The 21855-nt window shown below is 44.2% G+C and overlaps 2 protein-coding genes across 5 annotated transcripts in view; both read right to left on the bottom strand.

Annotated features, from left to right (window-relative positions):
* The window catches only part of rps2 (ribosomal protein S2), a 112727-nt gene that overhangs the window by 9970 nt on the left and 80902 nt on the right, over nucleotides 1-21855 (bottom strand). The window lies entirely within an intron of this gene.
* rnf151 (ring finger protein 151) overlaps nucleotides 1-21855 on the bottom strand; it is a 91751-nt gene that overhangs the window by 1524 nt on the left and 68372 nt on the right. For 3 of the 4 annotated variants that reach the window (XM_072480858.1, XM_072480860.1, XM_072480859.1), the window contains exons 2-6: nucleotides 19751-19896; nucleotides 17851-17947; nucleotides 15129-15522; nucleotides 13828-13971; nucleotides 1257-1494 (exon numbers count right to left, since the gene is read on the bottom strand). In XM_072480858.1, coding sequence (XP_072336959.1) covers nucleotides 1257-1494; nucleotides 13828-13971; nucleotides 15129-15522; nucleotides 17851-17947; nucleotides 19751-19896 — 1019 coding nt within the window. The remainder of the gene's footprint in view (nucleotides 1-1256; nucleotides 1495-13827; nucleotides 13972-15128; nucleotides 15523-17850; nucleotides 17948-19750; nucleotides 19897-21855) is intronic. The other variant, XM_072480861.1, reaches the window with a different exon arrangement.

The raw sequence follows: 21855 nt of genomic DNA, 5'->3' as shown, positions 1-21855 counted from the left end.
GGGGGCAGTCAATAGAATGCATGATACTGTTCTGGTGGAATGCTGCAAATATCATCCCCCATATATTCTCATAAAAGGACAACCTGCTCCCTAAAAATGTAAGCTGCATTTCCCTTAAACAGCAGCACTAATTGACAATGGTAATTAACAGGTGGTTTGTGTTAAACCAGTACTTCCCACAATTTTTAAAATTTATTTTATAATTTAGATTTCCCAATTTTTTTTCCCCAATTAAGGGGCAATTTAGCATGGCCAATCCACCTACTCTGCACATTTTTGGGTTGTGGGGGCAAAACCCACATAGGCACAAGAATGTGCAAACTCCACACGGGCAGTGACCCAGCGCTGGGATTGAACCTGGGACCTCAGCGCCATGAGGCAGCTGTGCTAACCACTAGGCCATCTGCCCCTACTTTCCACAAACATGCCCAAAACACATGGGCTCAATTTAATCCTATTCAAACCTCCACGGAGGTTAAATGTTCATTGTTTCAATGACACGTGTTTGAACAAGATGTTAAGCTTTTTTATTTAAAGATTTTATTCCAAATTGTGACCCTAGTAGACAAGTCTATGGAAATCAGGTGGCGGGGAACCCTCCATATAGAGTAATATCGAGCATAATTGGGTTTATTGGAGGCCAATTGTTTCCATCCCAAGACATCATTTCATAAGTTCCTCAGGTGGCCCAGGCCCAACCATCTTCAGCCAATGAGGTCAGAACTGATGGCTGCAATGTTCAGCACCATTCACAACTCTGCAGATAATGAAGCAGCCCTGTCCAGATGCAGAAACACTGGAGACAAGTGGCAACCGCATTTGCACTACAGAAGTGCCAGGTAATAGCCTACAAGAGAGAATCTAGCAATCTCCATGATAATCAGTGCCACTATCAACATACTGGGGATTACCATTGATCAGGAACCAAACTGGAAGTCATAAATATTGCAACCAAGCAGTTCAGTGGCTGGGAATTCTGCAGCAACTAACTCACCCCTACCCCACCTCTCCCAAAAAACCTGTCTAGGCAAAAGGGGTGTGATGGACTGTGTGCAGCTCCAACAACCCAAGAAGTTTGAGATCATGCAGGACAAAACAGCCCACTTGATCAACACTCCATCCACCAACCTAAACATTCACTCCTTCCACCACCGACATGCAGCAGCAGGCGAGCACTTTAAGAGATGCACTGCAACTAACAGCGAAATCCCACGAAAGAATTAAAGATAAGAATCTTGGGAAAAAATGTAAACTACCTGAGGGAACATTGCAGCATACAAGGCCTCAGCCTTTTCCTGTTGTAAGCATCTTGAGCAGACAAGCAACTGGCATTCTCTGAAGCCATGCTACCATCATCGGTTTCAAAATATAAATGAGTCTGGGAACCAGTACGACTGGCTTCTTGTTCAGTGCTGGATCTGGAACTGACTGAAATGGTGTCTTCGGTTATCTGCTCAGCTACTGTTTCACCCGCCTCCTCAATATCAGATTCACCTGGTCAAAGTATAAATTTAATAGGTTAAGTCGAAGATCCATCTGATATATTTAAACACATAATTGTACATGTAGACTTTGGATTTTATTACTTAAAACAGATGAACAGTCTCTTTAATTTACAGTTTCTTATTAAAGCTATTTGTTGAAATTGCACAAAAGCCACCTTTCATTTATTGAATTGGATCGGCCAACAGGAATGGATCCTGACCAGTGAGATCTGATAATTCAGTCAAATTCTTAACATGTGTCTACAGCAGTAGCCTCCCTTACTAGAATGCATTGCAACATTCAAGAGTTAGAGGACATGGCTAGCTAGAAGTACAAAAGCCCTTACTATTGAGGAACAAAAAAAAAAAAAACACACATGGCGAGCAGCATATGGAGAAAAGAAGAGGAGAAAACTTTGTATAGTACTCGGCTCGGTTTGATCATGTGCATTTCAATTGCTCCTTTTTAAAAAAAATAAAGTTTGGGTTTGTTTTTTCCCCCTCAAGTTCTTCAATTAAACTATCAGCTGTTACGAAGAGTTCAAACCAAAAAAGAACAGACTGGATTAATGTTAATATCGCAACAATTTATACATATCTGCCTATAATTTCTTCCCCGTAGGAAAAGAAAAAAAAATACCAGACAGGATACCCCAAGAGCTGGCGTGTCAGCTCAAAAGAGGCAGAACAGGTTTATCACATAGTAAATTTACACATTGCAAAATGGAAGAAATGCTAACTTCCAACAGCATCATTTTCAAAAGAAAACGGATTTTGCACTTTTATGCATTTGAAGCTCAGACCATGTCCATTCAGAAGGTCACCATTTCAGAATGCAGTCCTTCAGACTTTGAAGTTTACAATTAACCAAATGCATCACCTCCCTTTTAGATAAGAGCATGCACACTTAAATTATTAATCCCTACTTAAAAAAGGTGGGATAATTCCAGAGGGCATGACATTTCAAAAAGATGGGCAGGGGAGTAACCCTTATAATAAAGGATGATAAAAGAACAGTAGTCAGAAAGGATCTGGTTTAGAAAATCAGGAAGTAGCATTAATATGTGCAGAGATTAGGAATATCAAAGGAAGAAAATAATCCTGTAGTTATACCATTGGATAGAGCATTAAACAAGAAATAATTGGAGTTCAGAACAAAGGCAAAGAAATAATCATGGAGAACTTAATAATAGACCAGACAAATCAACTTGGAAAAAGGCAGTCTGGAAGATTTTGCAGAATGCTCTTATGGCAGCTTTCTAGAAAAAAAAAGACAAAGCTATTTTACATCTAGTGTGGTGCAATTATCAATCTCAGTGAAAAGTCCTTTTTGCAGAAAGTGATCATAATTCAATTGAATACCACATTACGTTTGAGAGCTATTAGAAAAACAAGAATCTCAAACAAGTCAAAACTTGACTAATGTGCTAGAGTACTTGGGACTGAGTTTAGGAGGAACTTGACCCAAAGGGTTGTGAATCTATCTAATTCCTTGCCCAGTGAAGCAGTTGAGGCTCCTTCATTAAATGTTTTTAAGATAAAGATAGATAGTTTTTTGAAGAATAAAGGGATTAAGGAGTTTTGAAGAATTAAGGGTTATGGTGTTCGGGCCAGAAAGTGCAGCTGAGTCCACAAAAGATCAGCCATGATCTCATTGAATGGCAGAGCAGGCTCAAGGGGCCAGATGGCCTACTCCTGCTCCTACTATGTTCTTCGAAGATGTAACAAACCAAGTTTGCACTGAGTGCAGAATTTGAGTGCTATAGTGAGAGTTGGGTGACTGAGGGAGTATAAGGCTTCATTTTTATCTAAAGTCTAGTCTTTCTTTTATTTAGTTAATGAACTTAAAAGTTGCTGTTTGGTTTAGGTGAATTTTCAATCAGCTTTAAACAAAGGTTCTACTTGTAGGTACTTGCAGCTGGAGCTTGTTAATTAGTTAACATAAGAATTAGGAACAGGAGTAGGCCATCTGGCCCCTCGAGCCTGCTCCACCATTTAATGAGATCATGGCTGATCTTTGTGGACTCAGCTCCACTCTCCGGCCTGTACACCATATCCCCAAATCCCTTTATTCTTTAGAAAGGCATCTATCTTTTTCTTAAAAACGTTTAAAGAGCCTCAACTGCTTCACTGGGCAAGGAATTCCAGAGATTCACAACCCTTTGGGTGAAGTTCCTACACTCCTACACTACCTCCCCTTATTTTGAGGCTATGCCCCCTAGTTCTGCTTTCCTCGACCAGTGGAAACAACCTGCCCGCATCGATCCTATCTATTCCCTTCATAATTTTATATGTCTCAATAAGATCCCCCCCGCATCCTTCTAAACTCCAATGAGTACAGTCCCAGTCTACTCAACCTCTCGTCATAATCTAACCCCTCAACTCTGGGATCAACCTAGTGAATCTTCTCTGCACTCCCTCCAGTGCCAATATGTCCTTTCTCAGGTAAGGAGACCAAAACTGAACACAATACTCCAGATGCAGCCTCACCAACACCCTAAACAATTGCAGCATAACCTCACTAGTCTTGAACTCCATCCCTCTAGCAATGAAAGACAAAACTCGATTAGCCTGGTTAATCACCTGTTGCACCTCCACCACAAGTTTTGCGACTCGTGCACCAGCACACCCAGGTCCCTCTCCACAGCAGCATGTTTTAACATCTAACCGTTTAAATAATATTCCATTCTGCTGTTATTCCTCCCAAAATGGATAGCCTCGCACTTGGCAACATTGAATTCCATCTGCCAGACCCTAGCCCATTCACCTAACCTATCCAAATCCTTCTGCAGACTTCCGGTATCCTCTGCACTTTTTGCTTTACCACTCATCTTAGTATCGTCTGCAAACTTTGACACATTGCACTTGGTCCCCAACTCCAAATCGTCTATGTAAATGGTGAACAACTGCAGGCCCAACACTGCTCCTAGAGGGACTAGTTACAGGTTGCCAACCAGAGAAACACCCATTTATCCCCACTCTCTGCTTTCTGTTAGTTAACCAATCCTCTATCCATGCTACCATTTTAACCTCAATGCCATGCATCTTTAGTTTATGCAGCAACCTTGTGTGGCACCTTGTCAAAAGCTTTCTGGAAATCCAGATATACCACATCCATTGGCTCCCCGTTATCTACTGCACTGGTAACGGCCTCAAAATTCTACCAAATTAGTCAGACACTACCTACCCTTGGTGAACCCATGCTGCGTCTGCCCAATGGAACAATTTCCCTCCAGGTGCCCCGCTATTTCCTCCTTAATGATAGATTCCAGCATTTTCCCTACAACCGAGGTTAAGCTTACCGGCCTATAATTACCCGCTTTCTGCCGACCTCCATTTTTAAAACAGTGGTGCCACGTTTGCTACTTTCCAATCCTCTGGGACCACCCCAGAGTCTAGTGAATTTTGATAAATTATCACTAGTGCGTTTACAATTTCCCTAGCCATCTCTTTTAACACTCTGGGATGCATCCCATCAGTTAATTGGATTAGGTCAGTTTTCAGAGGCTAGATTCACAGTATAAAAGTGATCTCCTACAGTGCAGACTTTGTTTGCACTGAGTGCTGAATTTGGTGCATTTGAGTGCTATAGTGAGAGTTGGGTGACTGAGGGAGTTAGGTGAGGAGGGAGTAAGGGGTTTCATTTCATACATTTCTGCAAAGAGTGAGAAGGGAGCCAGGAGTTTACAGAGTGCGCAGCTGACTGGGAGCAGAGTCGGAGGGCAGAGGTCCAGTTGGTCCACAGGGCAGCTATATTCTGTAAGGCAAGAGGGGATGGAGGCTAGGCCAGTTGCCTGCTCCTGTAGGATGTGGGTAGTGAGGGATACCACCGGTGTCCCCGCTGACTATACCTGCGGGAAGTGCACCCAACTCCAGCTCCTCAGACAGTGTTCTGGAGCTGGATGAACTTCGGATCATCCGGGAGGCAGAGGGGGTGATAGAGTTATAGGGAGGTAACCACACCCAAGGTACAGGGCAAGAGTAGCTGGGTCACAGTCAGGGGAAAGAAAACAAACAGGCAGACAGTGCAGGGATCCCTCGTGGCCATTCCCCTTCAAAACAAGTATACCGTTTTGGATGCTGTTTTGGGGGGGGGGGGGCCCTAGCGGCCAGGTCTCTGGCACCGAGTCTGGCTCAGAAGGGAAGGGGGTGAATAGAAAAGCAATAGTAGGAGGAGATTCAATGGTTAGGGGAATAGATAGGAGATTCTGTGGTCGCGAGTGAGACTCTCGGAAGGTATGTTGCCCCCCGGGTGCCAGGGATGTCTCAGATCGTGTCTTCAGGATCCTTAAGGGGGAGGGGGAGCAGCCAGAAGTCGTGGTGCACATTGGTACCAACAACTCAGGTAGGAAAAAGGAGTGTGGAGGTAATAGGTAGGAAAAAGGGGTGTGGAGGTAATAAATGAGTTTAGAGAGTTGGGCTGGAAGTAAAAAGCCAGGACAGATAGTTGTCATCTGGTTTGTTGCCGGTGCCACGTGATAGCGAGGCTAGGAATAGGGAGAGAGTGCAGCTGAACACGTACCTGCAGGAATGGTGTAGGAGGGAGGGCTTCGGGTATTTGGATAATTGGAGCACATTCTGGGGAAGGTGGGACCTGTACAAGCAGGACAGGTTGCACCTGAACCAGAGGGGCACCAATATCCTGGGAGGGAGGTTTTCTAGTACTCTTTGGGAGGGTTTAAACTAATTTGGCAGGGGAATGGGAACCGGATTTGTAGTCCAGCAACTAAGGTAGCCTATATTCAGGACGCCAAAGCGTGTAATGAGGCAGTGGGGAAGGGAACACTGACAAAGGAGAGTACTTGCAGGCACGGAGATGGGTTGAAGTGTGTATACTGCAACGCAAGAAGCATCAGGAATAAGGTGGGTAAACTTAAGGCATGGATCGGTACTTGGGACTACGATGTGGTGGCCATCACGGAAACTTGGATAGAAGAGGGGCAGAAATGGTTGTTGGAGGTCCCTGGTTATAGATGTTTCAATAAGATTAGGGAGGGTGGTGAAAGAGGTGGGGGGTGGCATTGTTAATTAGAGATAGTAGAACAGCTGCAGAAAGGCAGTTCGAGGAATATCTGAGTACTGAGGTAGTATGGGTTGAAGTCAGAAATAGGTAAAGAGCAGTCACCTTTTTTGATAGATTTGTTAGTGGGGGAGCATTTTGGAGATAGTGACCACAATTCTGTGACTTTCACTTTAGTAATGGAGAGGGATAGGTGCGTGCAACAGGGCAAGGTTTACAATTGGGGGAAGGGTAAATACGATGTTGTCAGACAAGATTTGAAGTGCATAAGGGAACATAGGTTGTCAGGGAAGGACACAAGTGAAATCTGGAACTTGTTCAAGGAACAGGTACTACGTGTCCTTGATATGTATGTCCCCGTCAGGCAGGGAAGAGATGGTCGAGTGAGGGAACCATGGTTTACAAAAGAGGTTGAATGTCTTGTTAAGAGAAAGGAGGAGACTTATGTCAGGCTGAGGAAACAAGGTTCAGACAGGGTGCTGGAGGGATACAAGATAGCCAGGAGGGAACTGAAGAAAGGGATTAGGATAGCTAAGAGAGGGCATGAACAATCTTTGGCGGGTAGGATCAAGGAAAACCCCAAGGCCTTTTACACATGAGAAATATGAGAATGACTAGAGCGAGGGTAGGTCCGATCAAGGAAAGTAGCGGGAGATTGTGTATGGAGTCTGAAGAGATAGGAGAGGTCTTCAACGAGTACTTTTCTTCTGTATTTACAAATGAGAGGGGCCATATTGTTGGAGGACAGTGTGAAACAGACTGGTAAGCTCGAGGAAATACTTGTTAGGAAGGAAGATGTGTTGGGCATTTTGAAAAACTTGAGGATAGACAAATCCCCCGGGCCTGACGGGCTATATCCAAGGATTCTATGGGAAGCAAGAGATGAAATTGCAGAGCCATTGGCAATGATCTTTTTGTCCTCACTGTCAACGGGGGTGGTACCAGGGGATTGGAGAGTGGCGAATGTCGTGCCCCTGTTCAAAAAAGTGAATAGGGATAACCCTGGGAATTACAGGCCAGTTAGTCTTACTTCGGTGGCAGGCAAAGTAATGGAAAGGGTACTGAAGGATAGGATTTCTGAGCATCTGGAAAGACACTGCTTGATAAGGGATAGTCAGCACAGATTTGAGGGGTAGGTCTTGCCTTACAAGTCTTATTGAATTCTTTGAGGAGGTGACCAAGCATGTGGATGAAGGTAAAGCAGTGGATGTAGTGTACATGGATTTTAGTAAGGCATTTGATAAGGTTTCCCATTGTAGGCTTCTGCAGAAAGTAAGGAGGCATGGGATAGTGGGAAATTTGGCCAGTTGGATAACGAACTGGCTAACCGATAGAAGTCAGAGTGGTGGTGGATGGCAAATATTCAGCCTGGAGCCCAGTTACCAGTGGTGTACCGCAGGGATCAGTTCTGGGTCCTCTGCGGTTTGTGATTTTCATTAATGACTTGGATGAGGGAGTTGAAGGGTGGGTCAGTAAATTTGCAGACGATACGAAGATTGGTGGAGTTGTGGATAGTGAGGAGGGCTGTTGTCGGCTGCAAATAGACAGATAGGATGCAGAGCTGGGCTGAGAAGTGGCAGATGGAGTTTAACCCTGAAAAGTGTGAGGTTGTCCATTTTGGAAGGACAAATATGAATGCGGAATACAGGGTTAACGGTAGAGTTCTTGGCAATGTGGAGGAGCAGAGAGATCTTGGGGTCTATGTTCATACATCTTTGAAAGTTGCCACTCAAGTGGATAGAGCTGTGAAGAAGGCCTATACAGGGGGATTTAATTTAAGAGCCGTGAGGTGATGATGCAGCTGTACAAAACCTTGGTAAGGCCACATTTGAAGTACTGTGTGCAGTTCTGATCGCCTCATTTTGGGAAGGATGTGGAAGCTTTGGAAAAGGTGCAAAGGAGATTTACCAGGATGTTGCCTGGAATGGAGAGTAGGTCTTACGAGGAAAGGTTGAGGGTGCTAGGCCTTTTCTCAATAGAACGGAGAAGGATGAGGGACGACTTGATAGAGGTTTATAAGATGATCAGGGGAATAGATAGAGTAGACAGTCAGAGACTTTTTTCCCCAAGTGGAACAAACCATTACAAGGGGACAAATTGACGGTGAATGGTGGAATATATAGGGGGGGGGGAAAGGAATGTCAGAGGTCGGTTCTTTACCCAGAGTAGTGGGGGCATGGAATGCACTGCCTGTGGAAGTAGTGGAGTCGGAAACATTAGGGACCTTCAAGCAGCTATTGGATAGGTACATGATTACGGTAGAATGATATAGTGTAGATTAATTTGTTCTTAAGGGCAGCACGGTAGCATTGTGGATAGCACAACTGCTTCACAGCTCCAGGGTCCCAGGTTCGATTCCGGCTTGGGTCATTGTCTGTGCGGAGTCTGCACATCCTCCCAGTGTGCGCGTGGGTTTCCTCCGGGTGCTCCGGTTTCCTCCCACAGTCCAAAGATGGGCAGGTTAGGTGGATTGGCCATGCCAAAATTGCCCTTAGTGTTGGGTGAAGGTGTTGACCTTGGGTAGGGTGCTCTTTCCAAGAACCGGTGCAGACTCAATGGGCCGAATGGCCTCCTTCTGCACTGTAAATTCTATGATTAATCTAGGACAAAGGTTCGGCACAACATTATGGGCCGAAGGGACTGTTCGGTGCTGTATTTTTCTATTTTCTGTGGATAATAGGGATCCAGTACTATATCTCCCAGTGTCTGCGTGGGTTTCCTCTGGGTGCTCTGGTTTCCTCCCACAAGTCCCGAAAGACGTGCATGTTAGGGGAATTGGATGTTCTGAATTCTCAGTGTACCCGAACCAGGCGCCAGAATGTGGCGACTAGGGGCTTTTCACAGTAACTCGTTGCAGTGTTAATGTAAGCTTACGTGTGACAATAAAGATTAATATATATTATAACTAGTGGGGTGCCATAGGGTGCGGTCCGTGGGGCCCAACTATTTATAATCTATATTAATGATTGGATTGGATTTTTTTTGTTTATGGTCACGTGTACCGAGGTACAGTGAAAAGTATTTTTCTGTGAGCAGCTCAACAGATTAAGTACATGGGAAGAAAAGGGAATAAAAGAAAATACATAATAGGGCAACACAACATATACAATGTAACTACAGAAGCACTGGCATCGGATGATGCATACAGGGTGTAGTGTTAATGAAATCAGTCCATAAGAGGGTCATTTAGGAGTCTGGTGACAGTGGGGAAGAAGCTGTCTTTGAGTCTGTTTGTGCGTGTTCTCAGACTTCTGTATCTCCTGCCCGATGGAAGAAGTTGGAAGAGTGAATAAGCCGGGTGGGAGGGATCTTTGATTATGGTGCCTGCTTTCCCCAGGCAGCGGGAGGTGTAGATGGAGTCAGTGGATGGGAGGCAGGTTCGTGTGATGGACTGGGCGGTGTTCACGATTCTCTGAAGTTTCTAGCGGTCCTGGGCCGAGCAGTTGCCATACCAGGCTGTGGTGCAGCCAGATAGGATGCTTTCTATGGTGCATCTGTAAAAGTTGGCAAGAGTCAATGTGGACATGCCGAATTTCCTTCAGTTTCCTGAGGAAGTATAGGCAATGTTGTGCTTTCTTGGTGGTAGCGTCGACATGGGTGGACCAGGACAGATTTTGGGAGATGTGCACCCCTAGGAATTTGAAACTGCTAACCATCTCCACCTCGGCCCCGTTGATGCTGACAGGGGTGTGTACAGTCTTTGCTTCCTGAAGTCAATTACCAGCTCTTTAGTTTTGCTGGCATTGAGGGAGAGATTGTTGTCGCTACACCACTCCATTAGGTTCTGTATCTCCCTCCTGTATTCGGACTCGTTATTCGAGATCCGGCCCACTATAGTCGTATCGTCAGCAAACATGTAGATGGAGTTGGAACCAAGTTTTGACACGCAGTCGTGTGTACAGGGAGTAGAGTAGGGGGCTAAGTACGCAGCCTTGCGGGGCGCCGGTGTTGAGGACTATTGTGGAGGTGGTGTTGTTGTTCATTCTTACTGATTGTGGTCTGTTGGTCAGAAAATCGAGGATCCAGTTGCAGAGTGTGGAGCCAAGTCCTAGGTTTTGGAGCTTTGATATGAGCTTGGCTGGGATTATGGTGTTGAAGGCAGAGCTGTAGTCAATAAATAGGAGTCTGATGTAGGAGTCCTTGTTTTCAAGATGCTCTAGGGATGAGTGTAGGGCCAGGGAAATGGTGTCTGATGTGGACTGGTTGCAGCGGTATGCGAATTGCAGTGGATCAAGGCGTTCTGGGAGTATGGAGGTGATGCGCTTCATGATCAACCTCTCGAAGCACTTCATTACAACTGAAGTCAGGGCCACTGGTCGGTAATCATTGAGGCACGTTGCCTGGTTCTTCTTTGGTACCGGTATGATGGTGGTCTTCTTGAAGCAGGTGGGGACCTCGGAGTGGAGTAGGGACAGGTTAAAGATGTCCGTGAATACCTCTGCCAGCTGGCCCGCGCAGGCTCTGAGTGCACGACCAGGGATCCCGTCTGGGCCCGTCGCCTTCTGAAGGTTCACTTTCAGGAAGGCCAATCTGACTTCGGAAGCTGTGATACACGGTTAGAAGGTTCCATAGTCAGATTATGCTAAAATAGGTGGGACAACGAGTTGCAATGAGGAAGTAAGAACCTTACAAATTAATATAGATAGGTTAGGTGATTGGACCAAAATATGGCAGATGGAGTTTAATATGGACAAGCTGAGAGGTCATCCATTTTGGTCAGAAAAATGGAAAGGCAAATTATGAGACACTTCGGGGTGCTCTTGTGCAGAGACATCAGGGTGTCCTTGTGCAAGAGTTGCAGAAAACTAGATGCAGGTGGGCGGCATGTAGCGCAGTAGCTAGCACTGTTGCTTCACAGCTCCAGAGTTCCAGTTTGCTTCCAGCTTGGGTCACTGTCTGTGCAAAGTCTGCATGTTTTCTGTGCGAAGTCTGCATGTTTGTGTCTTTTCTGCGGGTGCTCCGGTTTCCTCCCATAATCCAAATTCGTGTAGGTTAGGTGGATTGGCCATGTTGAATTGCTCTTTAAGTGTCCAAAAATGTTACCTGGGGTTACAGGGATAGGGTGGAGGTGTGGGGTGCTCTTTCCAATGGGCTGAATGGCCTCCTTTTGCACTGTAAATTTGATGATTCTATTAGGTAATGAAGCATGAATGGAATGTTGCCATGTGTAGCTGAAGGAATAAAATAAGGAAGTATTTGCAACTATACAAGGCATTGGTGAGATTGCACCTGGAGTATTTAGTCCCCTTATTTGTGGAAAGATGCAAGTGGCAATGGAGGCAGTTCAGAGTAGGTTCACTAGATTGATTGATTCCAGACAGGAGGGGTTTGTTGTATGAAGAGACAGATTGAGCAGTTTAGGCCTATACTCTCTATATAGAGTTTAGAAGAATGAGGAGGAATCAAATTGAGGTTCCTCTTGTGGGGCATTCTAGAACGAGAGGTCATAGCGTGTGGTGGATGCTGGGACAGCAAGTAAATTTGAGCAGTTGACAGATTTTTAATTAGTAATGGGTTGTGGAGAAAGGGCAGGACGGTGGAGTTGAGGCCATGATGAGATCAACTATGATCATACGGAACAGTGGAGCAGGCTCGAGAGGCTAAATTGCCCTCTCCTGCTTCAAGTTCTTATGTCCGATGAAAGAACTATTCGGTCTAATTTCACCTTCAACTCTTGGGTTTGTAGCCCTGTAGTTCAAGCACACATCTAGGGTGGGGTTCTCCGACGCGGCAATGCCCGTGGGGGGTGAATCACGTGATGCTGCTCAGACGATTCTCCGGTGACCAGAGAATCAGCACCATTGGTGCCGGCCAGGGGCTGCGATTCTCCCCACGCGATGGGCCGAGTGCCCGACGGGACCTCGCCGTTCATGTTGCAGGGGGGGTGGGGGATCCGACCCCAGGGAGGGGGGCCTCCACGATGGCCTGGCCCATGATCAGGGCCTACCGATCAGCACGCAGGCGTATCCTGGTGGGGGCCTATGTTCCTCTGCGCTGGGCCCCTGTAGGTCTCCGCCATGTTGCATTGGCGCTGGAGAATCCCACACCTGGTTTCTTGATTAATAAGGGGATTTGGGATTATGGGTAGCCGACAGGAAAATGGGGATGAGAAACACATCAGCCATGATCAAATGGCACAGCAGACTCGATGGGCTGAATGGTCCAACTCTGACCAAGACTAATTGGGTGAATGAGATGGCGATAAAAAATGGGGAACATTAAGAAACAATTCAAATGTTCAAAAATACCTTCCATTAAAACTAGATCCATCAAAACTTGGTCCATCACAATTTATTAGGGAAGGAAGGGTTGCATATAATGAAGTCATATGATCAGATAGATTCAACATGGTTTAACAAAAGGGAAATTGTGTTTGACAAATTTGTAACCAAAAGATTGGAGGATGCAACTTGGGGCAGAGCCAGTAGATTTAACGGATTTCTGAAAGATATTTGATGAAGTGCTATACAAAAAGGTTATACGGTCTCATTTCCTGGATGGAGGATCAGTTAGTGGACAGGAAGCATAGGTTAGTAATAAATGGGGAAATTTCACATTGCCAGACTAACTACAGGACTGCCATGATCACCATTGGGACCTCGACTATTTATAATGCATACATAAACCCATTTTCAGAATCCTTTAAATTAGCAGGGAGAGATGGAACAGAGACCACATGGCAAACAATAGCTCCAGTTACCTATTTAAAAGTAGAAGTGGATCAGTAGCAATACACACACAAATGGCAAGACACAGCCAAAGTTCGACATTACAGAAAGTGAAGAATAGCTCATGGGGTAACTTACTGATCCCAATTGGCCTTTGACTATACAGTTTCTTTTTTCAGGCTTAACAAATGATTGTAATGGTACTTGAAACATAGTCAGTAACCACCCAATTCAAAGCCACTAATGTCCACCTGTAGTAGATGACAAGTGCTGTTCATGAAACATATTTGAGCAAATAGAAGCATTAAAAGATAGGTGGGCCTTAATCACATCTAACATGCAACAGTAACACACCCAACCAAGACAGCAACCTTGGTCCATCAAGCCCACCCAAATCAGAGCATGCCTTGGTGCACTTCTGATAACCCTGAAACCCATTTGACCTCAAGAAACAAGACCTTTCTGGTTCCCTTATGAATATGCTTTGCAATGCACTTGTATATTAAGATGCAATATAAATGTTAACCCTAACCAGACTTGACTATTCCAATTACTATTAGGCCATTAGCAAATTTATTACATTTTCATGATCATGACCTACGAATTCAACAATAGCAGTTCCTCTGCACACACCTACCCACCATTCCCAACTTACCTTCATCATCATTATCTGCTGGTTGCCCATCGCCATTTTCTATGTCACTCGAGTTCCAGGAATACTGGCTTTCATTTTCACTGAGCTCTGCATCCAATGTATTGCTGTCATCTTCTTGGTCTTCAGCAGCCAAGTCTTCACTTTCTGAAAGACAGAAATATCTGTCGTATTTTTCTATCATACCATCATTTCAAAAGATGGTAGCCTTTTACAGGCTGTTGAGCGTTGAACAGGACTGTACAAAGGTCAGTCGTAGTTCAAAACAAACGAGATTGCTCTCACACGAATTGGGCAAGTGGTGGAACTTTATCTCCACTCAAACAAGTTTAACTGCGCGGTAGCATTGTGGATAGCACAATTGCTTCACAGCTCCAGGGTCCCAGGTTCGATTCCGGCTTGGGTCACTGTCTGTGCGGAGTCTGCACATCCTCCCAGTGTGCGCGTGGGTTTCCTCCGGGTGCTCCGGTTTCCTCCCACAATCCAAAGATGTGCAGGTTAGGTGGATTGGCCATGATAAATTGCCCTTAGTGTTGGGTGGGGTTACTGAGTTATGGGGATAGGGGGAGATGTTAACCTTGGGTAGGGTGCTCTTTCCAAGAGCCAGTGCAGACTCGATGGGCCGAATGGCCTCCTTCTGCACTGTAAATTCTATGATAAGCCCAAGTTTCTGGCTTAGTCGGTTTACAGTGAAGGCACTCGCTACCATCCAAAATGTTTTCCCTCAAAACAAAAACCTTTTGTTTTCAGGATGTGGGAGACATCAACTTGCCCACAAGTCCTTTCCCCAAGTGATTGTTGCACAGCCAAGTGGTTTGCAAGCACATTTCAGGGGCATTAAGAGTAAATGGGCAAAACTGGATAAGGATGGCAGGAGAGTCCATGGTCCCAGCCTTATTTAACTCCGTTGCACAACTAGTCAGCATGCTAACATTTACTATGTAGTGTGGCAAAGGAAAAAATGATTTCTGCAATTTCAATCAGCAGCTTTTCATTAGCTTACATAGTATCTTCAGCCCAGTTGGAACTCTGACAATTCAAGTGCCATTGTGCATGGGAAGACAATTCTAATTTAGTTACTCCGCAGTGGCTTTGGGATTTTAAGTGCACCCTTATAATGTATTAAAAACTGGGCCATTGCTTGGAGAACAATGCTGGCATCTCAAGTCTTTCTATAAGATTCTGCGCCAAATCACTCCAGTTGGTCATATTTTAATTTCATATCTGCGACCTGACGCTGCTTCTATCCTGCAACTTTACCCGCAAGAGACCAATTAATTTTGTGTGGAGCAGTGATTACTCACCACCATCTTCATAGGCAATAGGGTCAGGAAACCGAAAGTGATGATCACCAGAGTCAAAATTCTGAAAAATTCCTTCAACTAGCTTCAGGTGACGGTGCATCCTACGCAAGCGGCTTTCGAGAACAGCTATCTTTTCCATGCATCGTCTCTTCACGTCCCTGTAACAGTTGTGCTCCTCCAGTTGATTCTGGGTAAGCTGGACTCCACATCCCATTCTGCACGGCTGGCTCCAGTACTCACAAACTTGCTCGTGAGCAGCAAGGTTCTTCTGAAAGACTTCGGTGGCACAGGCTTCGTACTTGCATTTTATCAACCTAAATTCACAAGCTGTTCTATGGTGCATGTATTGTTCAAGTGGAAATGTCTCCTGGCAGCCATAGACTCGGTTTTCACACTATTGTAGGAGCAAAGAGCTGTTATCATTTAAAGAACAGGGGAAATATTAATTTTATTCCAACAAAGCCAGTATAATAATTAACATAGCAAACAGACCTGGATGAGACACTAATACAGAAAACAAAAATTAAGAATCACATTAGAACCAAGACTAAAACAATAAGAGGACAATGATTTAGCTGGAAATGCTCAGTAGGTCAGGCAGCATCTGTAGAGAGAGAAACAGACCCGTCACCAGAACAGAGATAGAAATTAGAAACGCAATAAGTTTTAAGCAGGTGAAATGAGATAGGGTGGAAAAATAAATGGGAAGTTTGTGATAGGGCAGAAGACAGGAGACATTAAAAAATGACAGGACAGTTGGGGGTGCAAGCCAAAAGGGAATGGTAATGGGATAAGTAGAAAGATGCAGCCAGGTGTGAATGGCAGACTGATGAACTGCCATCCATCCGAGAAAACTCCGAAGGAAATAAAATGGGGGCAGAGATTAATCTGAAATTGATGAACTCAATGTTAAGTCCAGAAGGATGCAAAAAGTGCTTGATCGAAAGTTGAGCTGACTTTGAAAATTGCAAGAGGACGCGGTCAGCACGGGAACGAGGCAGAAAATTAAAAACAGGAGGCAACCAGACATTTAGGGTCACACTTGCGAACTGAACAGAGGTATTTTGCAAAAAGGCCACCCAATCAGTGTTTAGCTTTCCCAATTTAGAGCAGACAACATGTTGAGCAGCAAATACAGTATATTAAATTGGAAGAACACTAATATCAATGGTTAACTTGGAAGGAGTGTTTGGGACTGTGGATGGGAAGAAAGGTAGGTAAAAGGGCAGGTGTTACATGTCTTGAGCTATATGGAAAGATGCTGAGGAGGGGTTGGGTGATTGGCAAGTGGGCCAGGGTGTTATGGAGGGAAGTCCCCATGGAACATAAAGGAGAAAGGCTGATGCATTTGGCAGTGATATCATGCAGGAAGAGAAGAGACAGGAATGGTAGAGAATGATGGGTTAAATATAGAGTTAGAGACAAAAGATGGGGACGCATGATCAAGGGGCCTGGACCCCATCCTAGGAGCCTGAAACCAACCCCCCACTGACTAATTAAAGGCTGAAATTGGTGACAGGGTGGGAAGGAATCCAGGGTTCCCATCCAGATTCCTCGCCTGAATAAATGGCACCCCTGCTCCAGATTTTGCCCCTCTTTCTGAGAAGTTGCATTTATGACACTTTCATATGCCAGCCATCGTAACTGTTGTAATACAAGGAACAATGACAAATTGCTTACTTTGAAGGAGGGAGGGGGCAGATAAAAAACAAGGAAGCACAGCACGTCCTCTACTACCACTACAACAAAGTGTCAGTTTGCATGCTCAGGTAAGAGGAAAGCTAGAAGTGAGAAACAAGTAGGGAGATGACAACCAAGCTGTGATGATGTGAAATGCACAGCTTGATGGATTCAAACTTCACTTTTCAAAACGGAATTGGATACATTTATTTATTATTTTGTTCGGATGTGGGCACTGCTGAAAAGACCAACATTTGTTGCCTTGAACTCAATGACTTGCTTGGCCATTTCAGAGGGCAGTTAAGCGTCAACTGCATTACTGTGGGTCTGGAGTCACCTGGAGGCAAGACCAGGTAAGGACAGTGTCCTTCCCTAAAGGACATTTGCAAAGCAGGTAGGTTTTTAAAAAAAAAAAGTTTCATGGTCCACCATTAATGAGAAGCGCTTCTAATTGCAGATTTTTGATTCAATATATTAACTAAACTTCAAATTCCTTCAGCTGCCAGGTGGCACGATTCAAACCCCATGTTCCCAGAGCATTATCCTGGGCCTCTGGGTTACTAGTCCAGTGACTACCACTACACCGCCATTTCTCCCCTTAAGGAAAACTTTGTGGGAGTGGTTAGGCAAAAAGCAAGGAGGGAGCACAAATTGGATAATACTTTCAAAGAGCTGCTACATGCATGAAAGGCCAAATGACCTCCTTCTGTGCCGCTAAATTCTATGATATGCTTTTGTAAGAGCACCAATTGCAGTCGGATAGGATTAGGATTGCTTTCCAAATAAAAAGACAATCTGAAGACCTGTTCTTAAGCCCTTATGGTGCAAACCAAACGAATACCAGAATACCAAGTTTCTTACTTGCACCCTCTACCCGATGGCAAATTTCCCCAGCATTTTTCACCACTGCAGAGTTGAGAAACAGGAGAAATCATAGGACAAAAAACAATTAGTGCTGTGCACTGGGCTGCCTTCAATCGGGTCAGATTTTAAGCCAATGACTCTCAGTTAAGCACATGTACATTTAATGCTCACAGTTTACCTTCATGATCAACCGATCAATCATGTTGTGGATCATCGGTAGCACAGATCGAGCCACACTTCGTGCCTTCTTCCTGCAATAAGGACATTCCTGCTTCCTGAAGAGAATTATATTACATTAAGCAAAATAAACATTTACCAGTTGACCCACAGATAGCCCATTATTACACAGGACACCTAGAACTATATAGTTTGCAAACCATTTGTTTGGATTGTTTTATATGAGGCACAAGATTCAGTTAACACCAAGTCTTGTAAAATACATTCTAATGCATACTATTAATGTACTAACAGTCCTCACCCAATCTTGTAGTTATTTTACATGGCAAAAAAAGAAATCCTGCCTCCTACATCCATTTATCTTTCTCATTCTCTCTCCTCAGACAGATACTACATTTAGGAAATGGAATAAGCAATCTTCAACTGCCTCTGCCAGCTAGACAGTTCCTATTTGAGAATTATTACACTAATTGATTTGCAAGGATAAACAAACTGTGCCCAGTTGTGTCTAATGCAGCACTGTTACTGCTTAGCAATAAACCAAAGACAACTTATTATCCCATGCCCCAATCCTGGAAGGAAAGTTGAAGAGTATGTTGGGGCAGCACGGTGGTTAGCATTGCTTCACATCGCCAGGGACCCAGGTTCAATCCCAGCCTTGGGTGACTGTGTGGAGTTTGCATGTCCTCCCTGTATCTGTGTGGGTTTCCTCCCAGTGTCTGTGGGTTTCTTCCAGGTGCTCTAGTTTCCTCCCACAGTTAGGTGCATGTTTGGTGGATTGGCCATGCTAAATTGCCCCTCAAGTGTTCAAAAGATGTGGATGTGGTTAGGTGGGGTTACAGGGATAGGGTGGGCCTAGGTATGGTGCTCTTTCAGAGGGTCGGTGCAGACTCGATGGGCTGAATGGCCTCCTTCTGCATGTAGGGATTCTAGGATTGCTTCTCCTTCCAAACCCGTCCTCCCCAATCAGCAAATTTACGGAAATGTGCCATACTAACGGGCTTACACTCTGCATCATAAACATCTGGGCTGGAGAGAATACTCATACAATTAAATGATTTTAAAGTAAATCTCCTGTAGTTGGAGGGGGGGGGGGGGGGGGGGAAGAGAAAGAGAGAGAGAGAATGCTCAAGAATTTCCTATTAATGTGATTTTACTGTTAAATGTTGATGAGGGGACGGTTGATGAGGTGTATTATTTGACCTGGAATCCAAACCCAATCAGATATGAAATGTTTCTCCCACCTCCTGAATGGAACAATCCAGAATCTGATTATAATAGACAAGACCATAGCACAGAGCTTTCAAAAGCTGCAAAGTCTGTTTCAATACAGATCTCATGCTTCTATTCTTCAGTGGATTACACCATAGATGTTGTCCAAAGTATGGAGAAAGGCACCATGCATCACGTTGGAGTTGATGGATGAGCCAAAGGCTAAAAATATTCCACTGTGGAAGTCGTACATTGATGAAAACCCCAAAACGTAATATTTTATGATGATTCCATTTTGAACTGTTTTGTAGGTGGGGTGGATGCAAGAAAGAAGATGCTTAAATACAAAACGGCCCCACAAATACCAGTGGTTTGCTATTTGACTGCAAATTCACGGCAAGTATCTTATAACACAGCTCATGTACTCTTAAAAAGCAGCTTCTGAAAATATTTCCAGATATTTCAATTAAATTAATATAGATGCAAGATGCATCAAAATTCAGCAATAGAAACTTTAGTGAAAGCAGTGTTTCATTACTTTCAACCAAAGTTTATCACAGACCCCACTTTCAAACCAAGTTTCAAACACAGAATTTCATACAGAAAGTCTCATCACAGCTTTACACCTCATTGAAATACATTAGGAACTGTATATTTATTTATTTTTTAAAATAGCAAGAAGTCTTTACTCTGTAAGCCAGTGTGTAATGCAGCTTTTGCAGAAGACATGCTGGCAGCCAAGTTCCATAGGATGTTTGAGCACACCGTGACAGATGGTACAGATGAATTCAGGGTCAGGGGCATTCTCAAACAGCTCAATATCGTACCCAGAATCCTGAATCAAGAAATACACAATGAAAATTTTAATTTCACATTTCATCCCAACTTGTAGTAGTTGGAAAAGGAAGGCAAGGAAAGAAACAGAATCCCCCTCCCCCCCCCCCCCTTCAATGCAAGGCAGTATGTGATATACTTAAAAATAGGAGATGGAAAAATGTAGAAATTGCAATCTCACATAAATATGTCAAGTGGCAGGGAATTTGTTGCTTCTGGCTGTTCACATGAGATTCCTCAATATGGAGCAATTATTCTTTCTCAATACCATTTTCCTCAGGTGTGCAATTTGATGAGCCCCAAATGGAATTTTTGTGCTTTGTAAAAATTGTACAAACAGGATTGGGGCCATTTTGAAGATATACAGGAGGCTGGTCTCCGTCAAAGACAGCAGACAGAAAGCTCCATGTTTAGAGCCTACTAAAATTTCACAGGATAGTCATCAGGTCAAGCCTTTCCCAGATTGGGGCCTTTCCCGTTGTGTGAGTTAGAACTCACTAGTTGAGGATAGGACATTGAAAAACCACAAGCTTTCCTGCGAGGTAAAAAGTTGGATAGACAATATACGGGTTCATTCCCAGACTAAGCTTGTTGCAATAGGGTCAGAAGTGAAATTTCCACCAGCCACTTACTGATGCATTTGTGTGCCTGCAGTTGCAATGTTATTTGAAGAGTTTCAGCTCATTTAGCACACAATGATATATACTTCAGGAGGTTTTCAGTAACCACCTTTATCGAGTTCCCTTTCAGCCCCCCAGGAGGGGATGTGACATGGTGGACGCCAAAATATTTCCCCTCGAGAGATGAGAACTAGGGGATGCAGTTTAAAAGTAAGGGGTCCCCCCATTTTAGATGAAGATGAGAAGAATTTTTTTCTGAGTAATGAGTCTTTGGCACTGTCTTTTCCCAGGGAGCAATGGAGGCACGATCATTAAGACCGAAAAGTGTCAAAGGTTACCAGAGGTAGACAGAACGTGGAGTAGATGCCACAATCCGATCAGGTTGATTTTACCATGGTGGAGCAGGCTCAAGGAGCTAAATGGCTCATCCCTGCACCCAATTCTTACGTTCAGAAAGCTCCAGCAACACATCTCTTTTCAGCCACATCAGCAGTCACCCCAATGACCGGTCCACAATGACGCAGCTTAACCTACTGCTTTAGTACAAGTAAGCCAGTCTATCCCAAAATCCAAATACTTAGGATCTAATCCCTTTTTCCTTCAGTGAAAAGAACTTTAATCTAGCCAACAGTTAATTAATTCTTTATTTAACAAGTGAAATATTTCCAAATTTTGTTATGGTGTGTAATATGGATTCAACAGTTCATCCTGATCTCTGAAGCACCTACTTTTGTAGCTCAAGTCTCAGAACAGACACAACATAAAATAAAGGGTGCAATTCTAAAGAGAGGTTGCAGGAGTTTAGGGGTCTGGGTGCATACATGCAATAGTCATTGAAGGTGGCAGGACAAGCTAAAGAGCAATGAAAGCAAACAGTATCCTGAGCTCTATTAATAGGGGCACAGAGATCAAGAGCAAGGAGGTTACAAGACCATAAGACATAGGAGCAGAATTAGGCCACTCAGCCCATCGAGTCTCCCATTCAATCACGGCTGATATTTTCTCATCCCCATAACCCCTGATTAATCATGAACCTATCTTATCTCGGTCTTAGAAATACTCCGTGAATTGGCATCCAAAGCCTTCTGCGGCAAAGAGTTCTACAGATTCACCACCTTCTGGCTGAAGAAATTCCTCCTCATCTGTTTTAAAGGATCATCCCTTTAGTCTGAGATGGTGTCCTCTGGTTCTAGTTTCTCCTACAAGTGGAAACATCCTCTCCACGTCCACTCTATCCAGGCCTCGCAGTATCTTTTAAGTTTCAATAAGATCCCCTCTCATCCTTCTAAACTCCAACAAATGCAGACACAGTCCTCAAACGACAAGTACATTGAACTTGT

The sequence above is a fragment of the Scyliorhinus torazame genome, chromosome 17 (genome assembly GCF_047496885.1).
Source record: "Scyliorhinus torazame isolate Kashiwa2021f chromosome 17, sScyTor2.1, whole genome shotgun sequence".
Taxonomy (NCBI): Eukaryota; Metazoa; Chordata; class Chondrichthyes; order Carcharhiniformes; family Scyliorhinidae; genus Scyliorhinus; species Scyliorhinus torazame.
The sequence above is the reverse complement of the archived record's forward strand: the minus strand, read 5'-3'. Positions and strand labels throughout refer to the sequence as shown.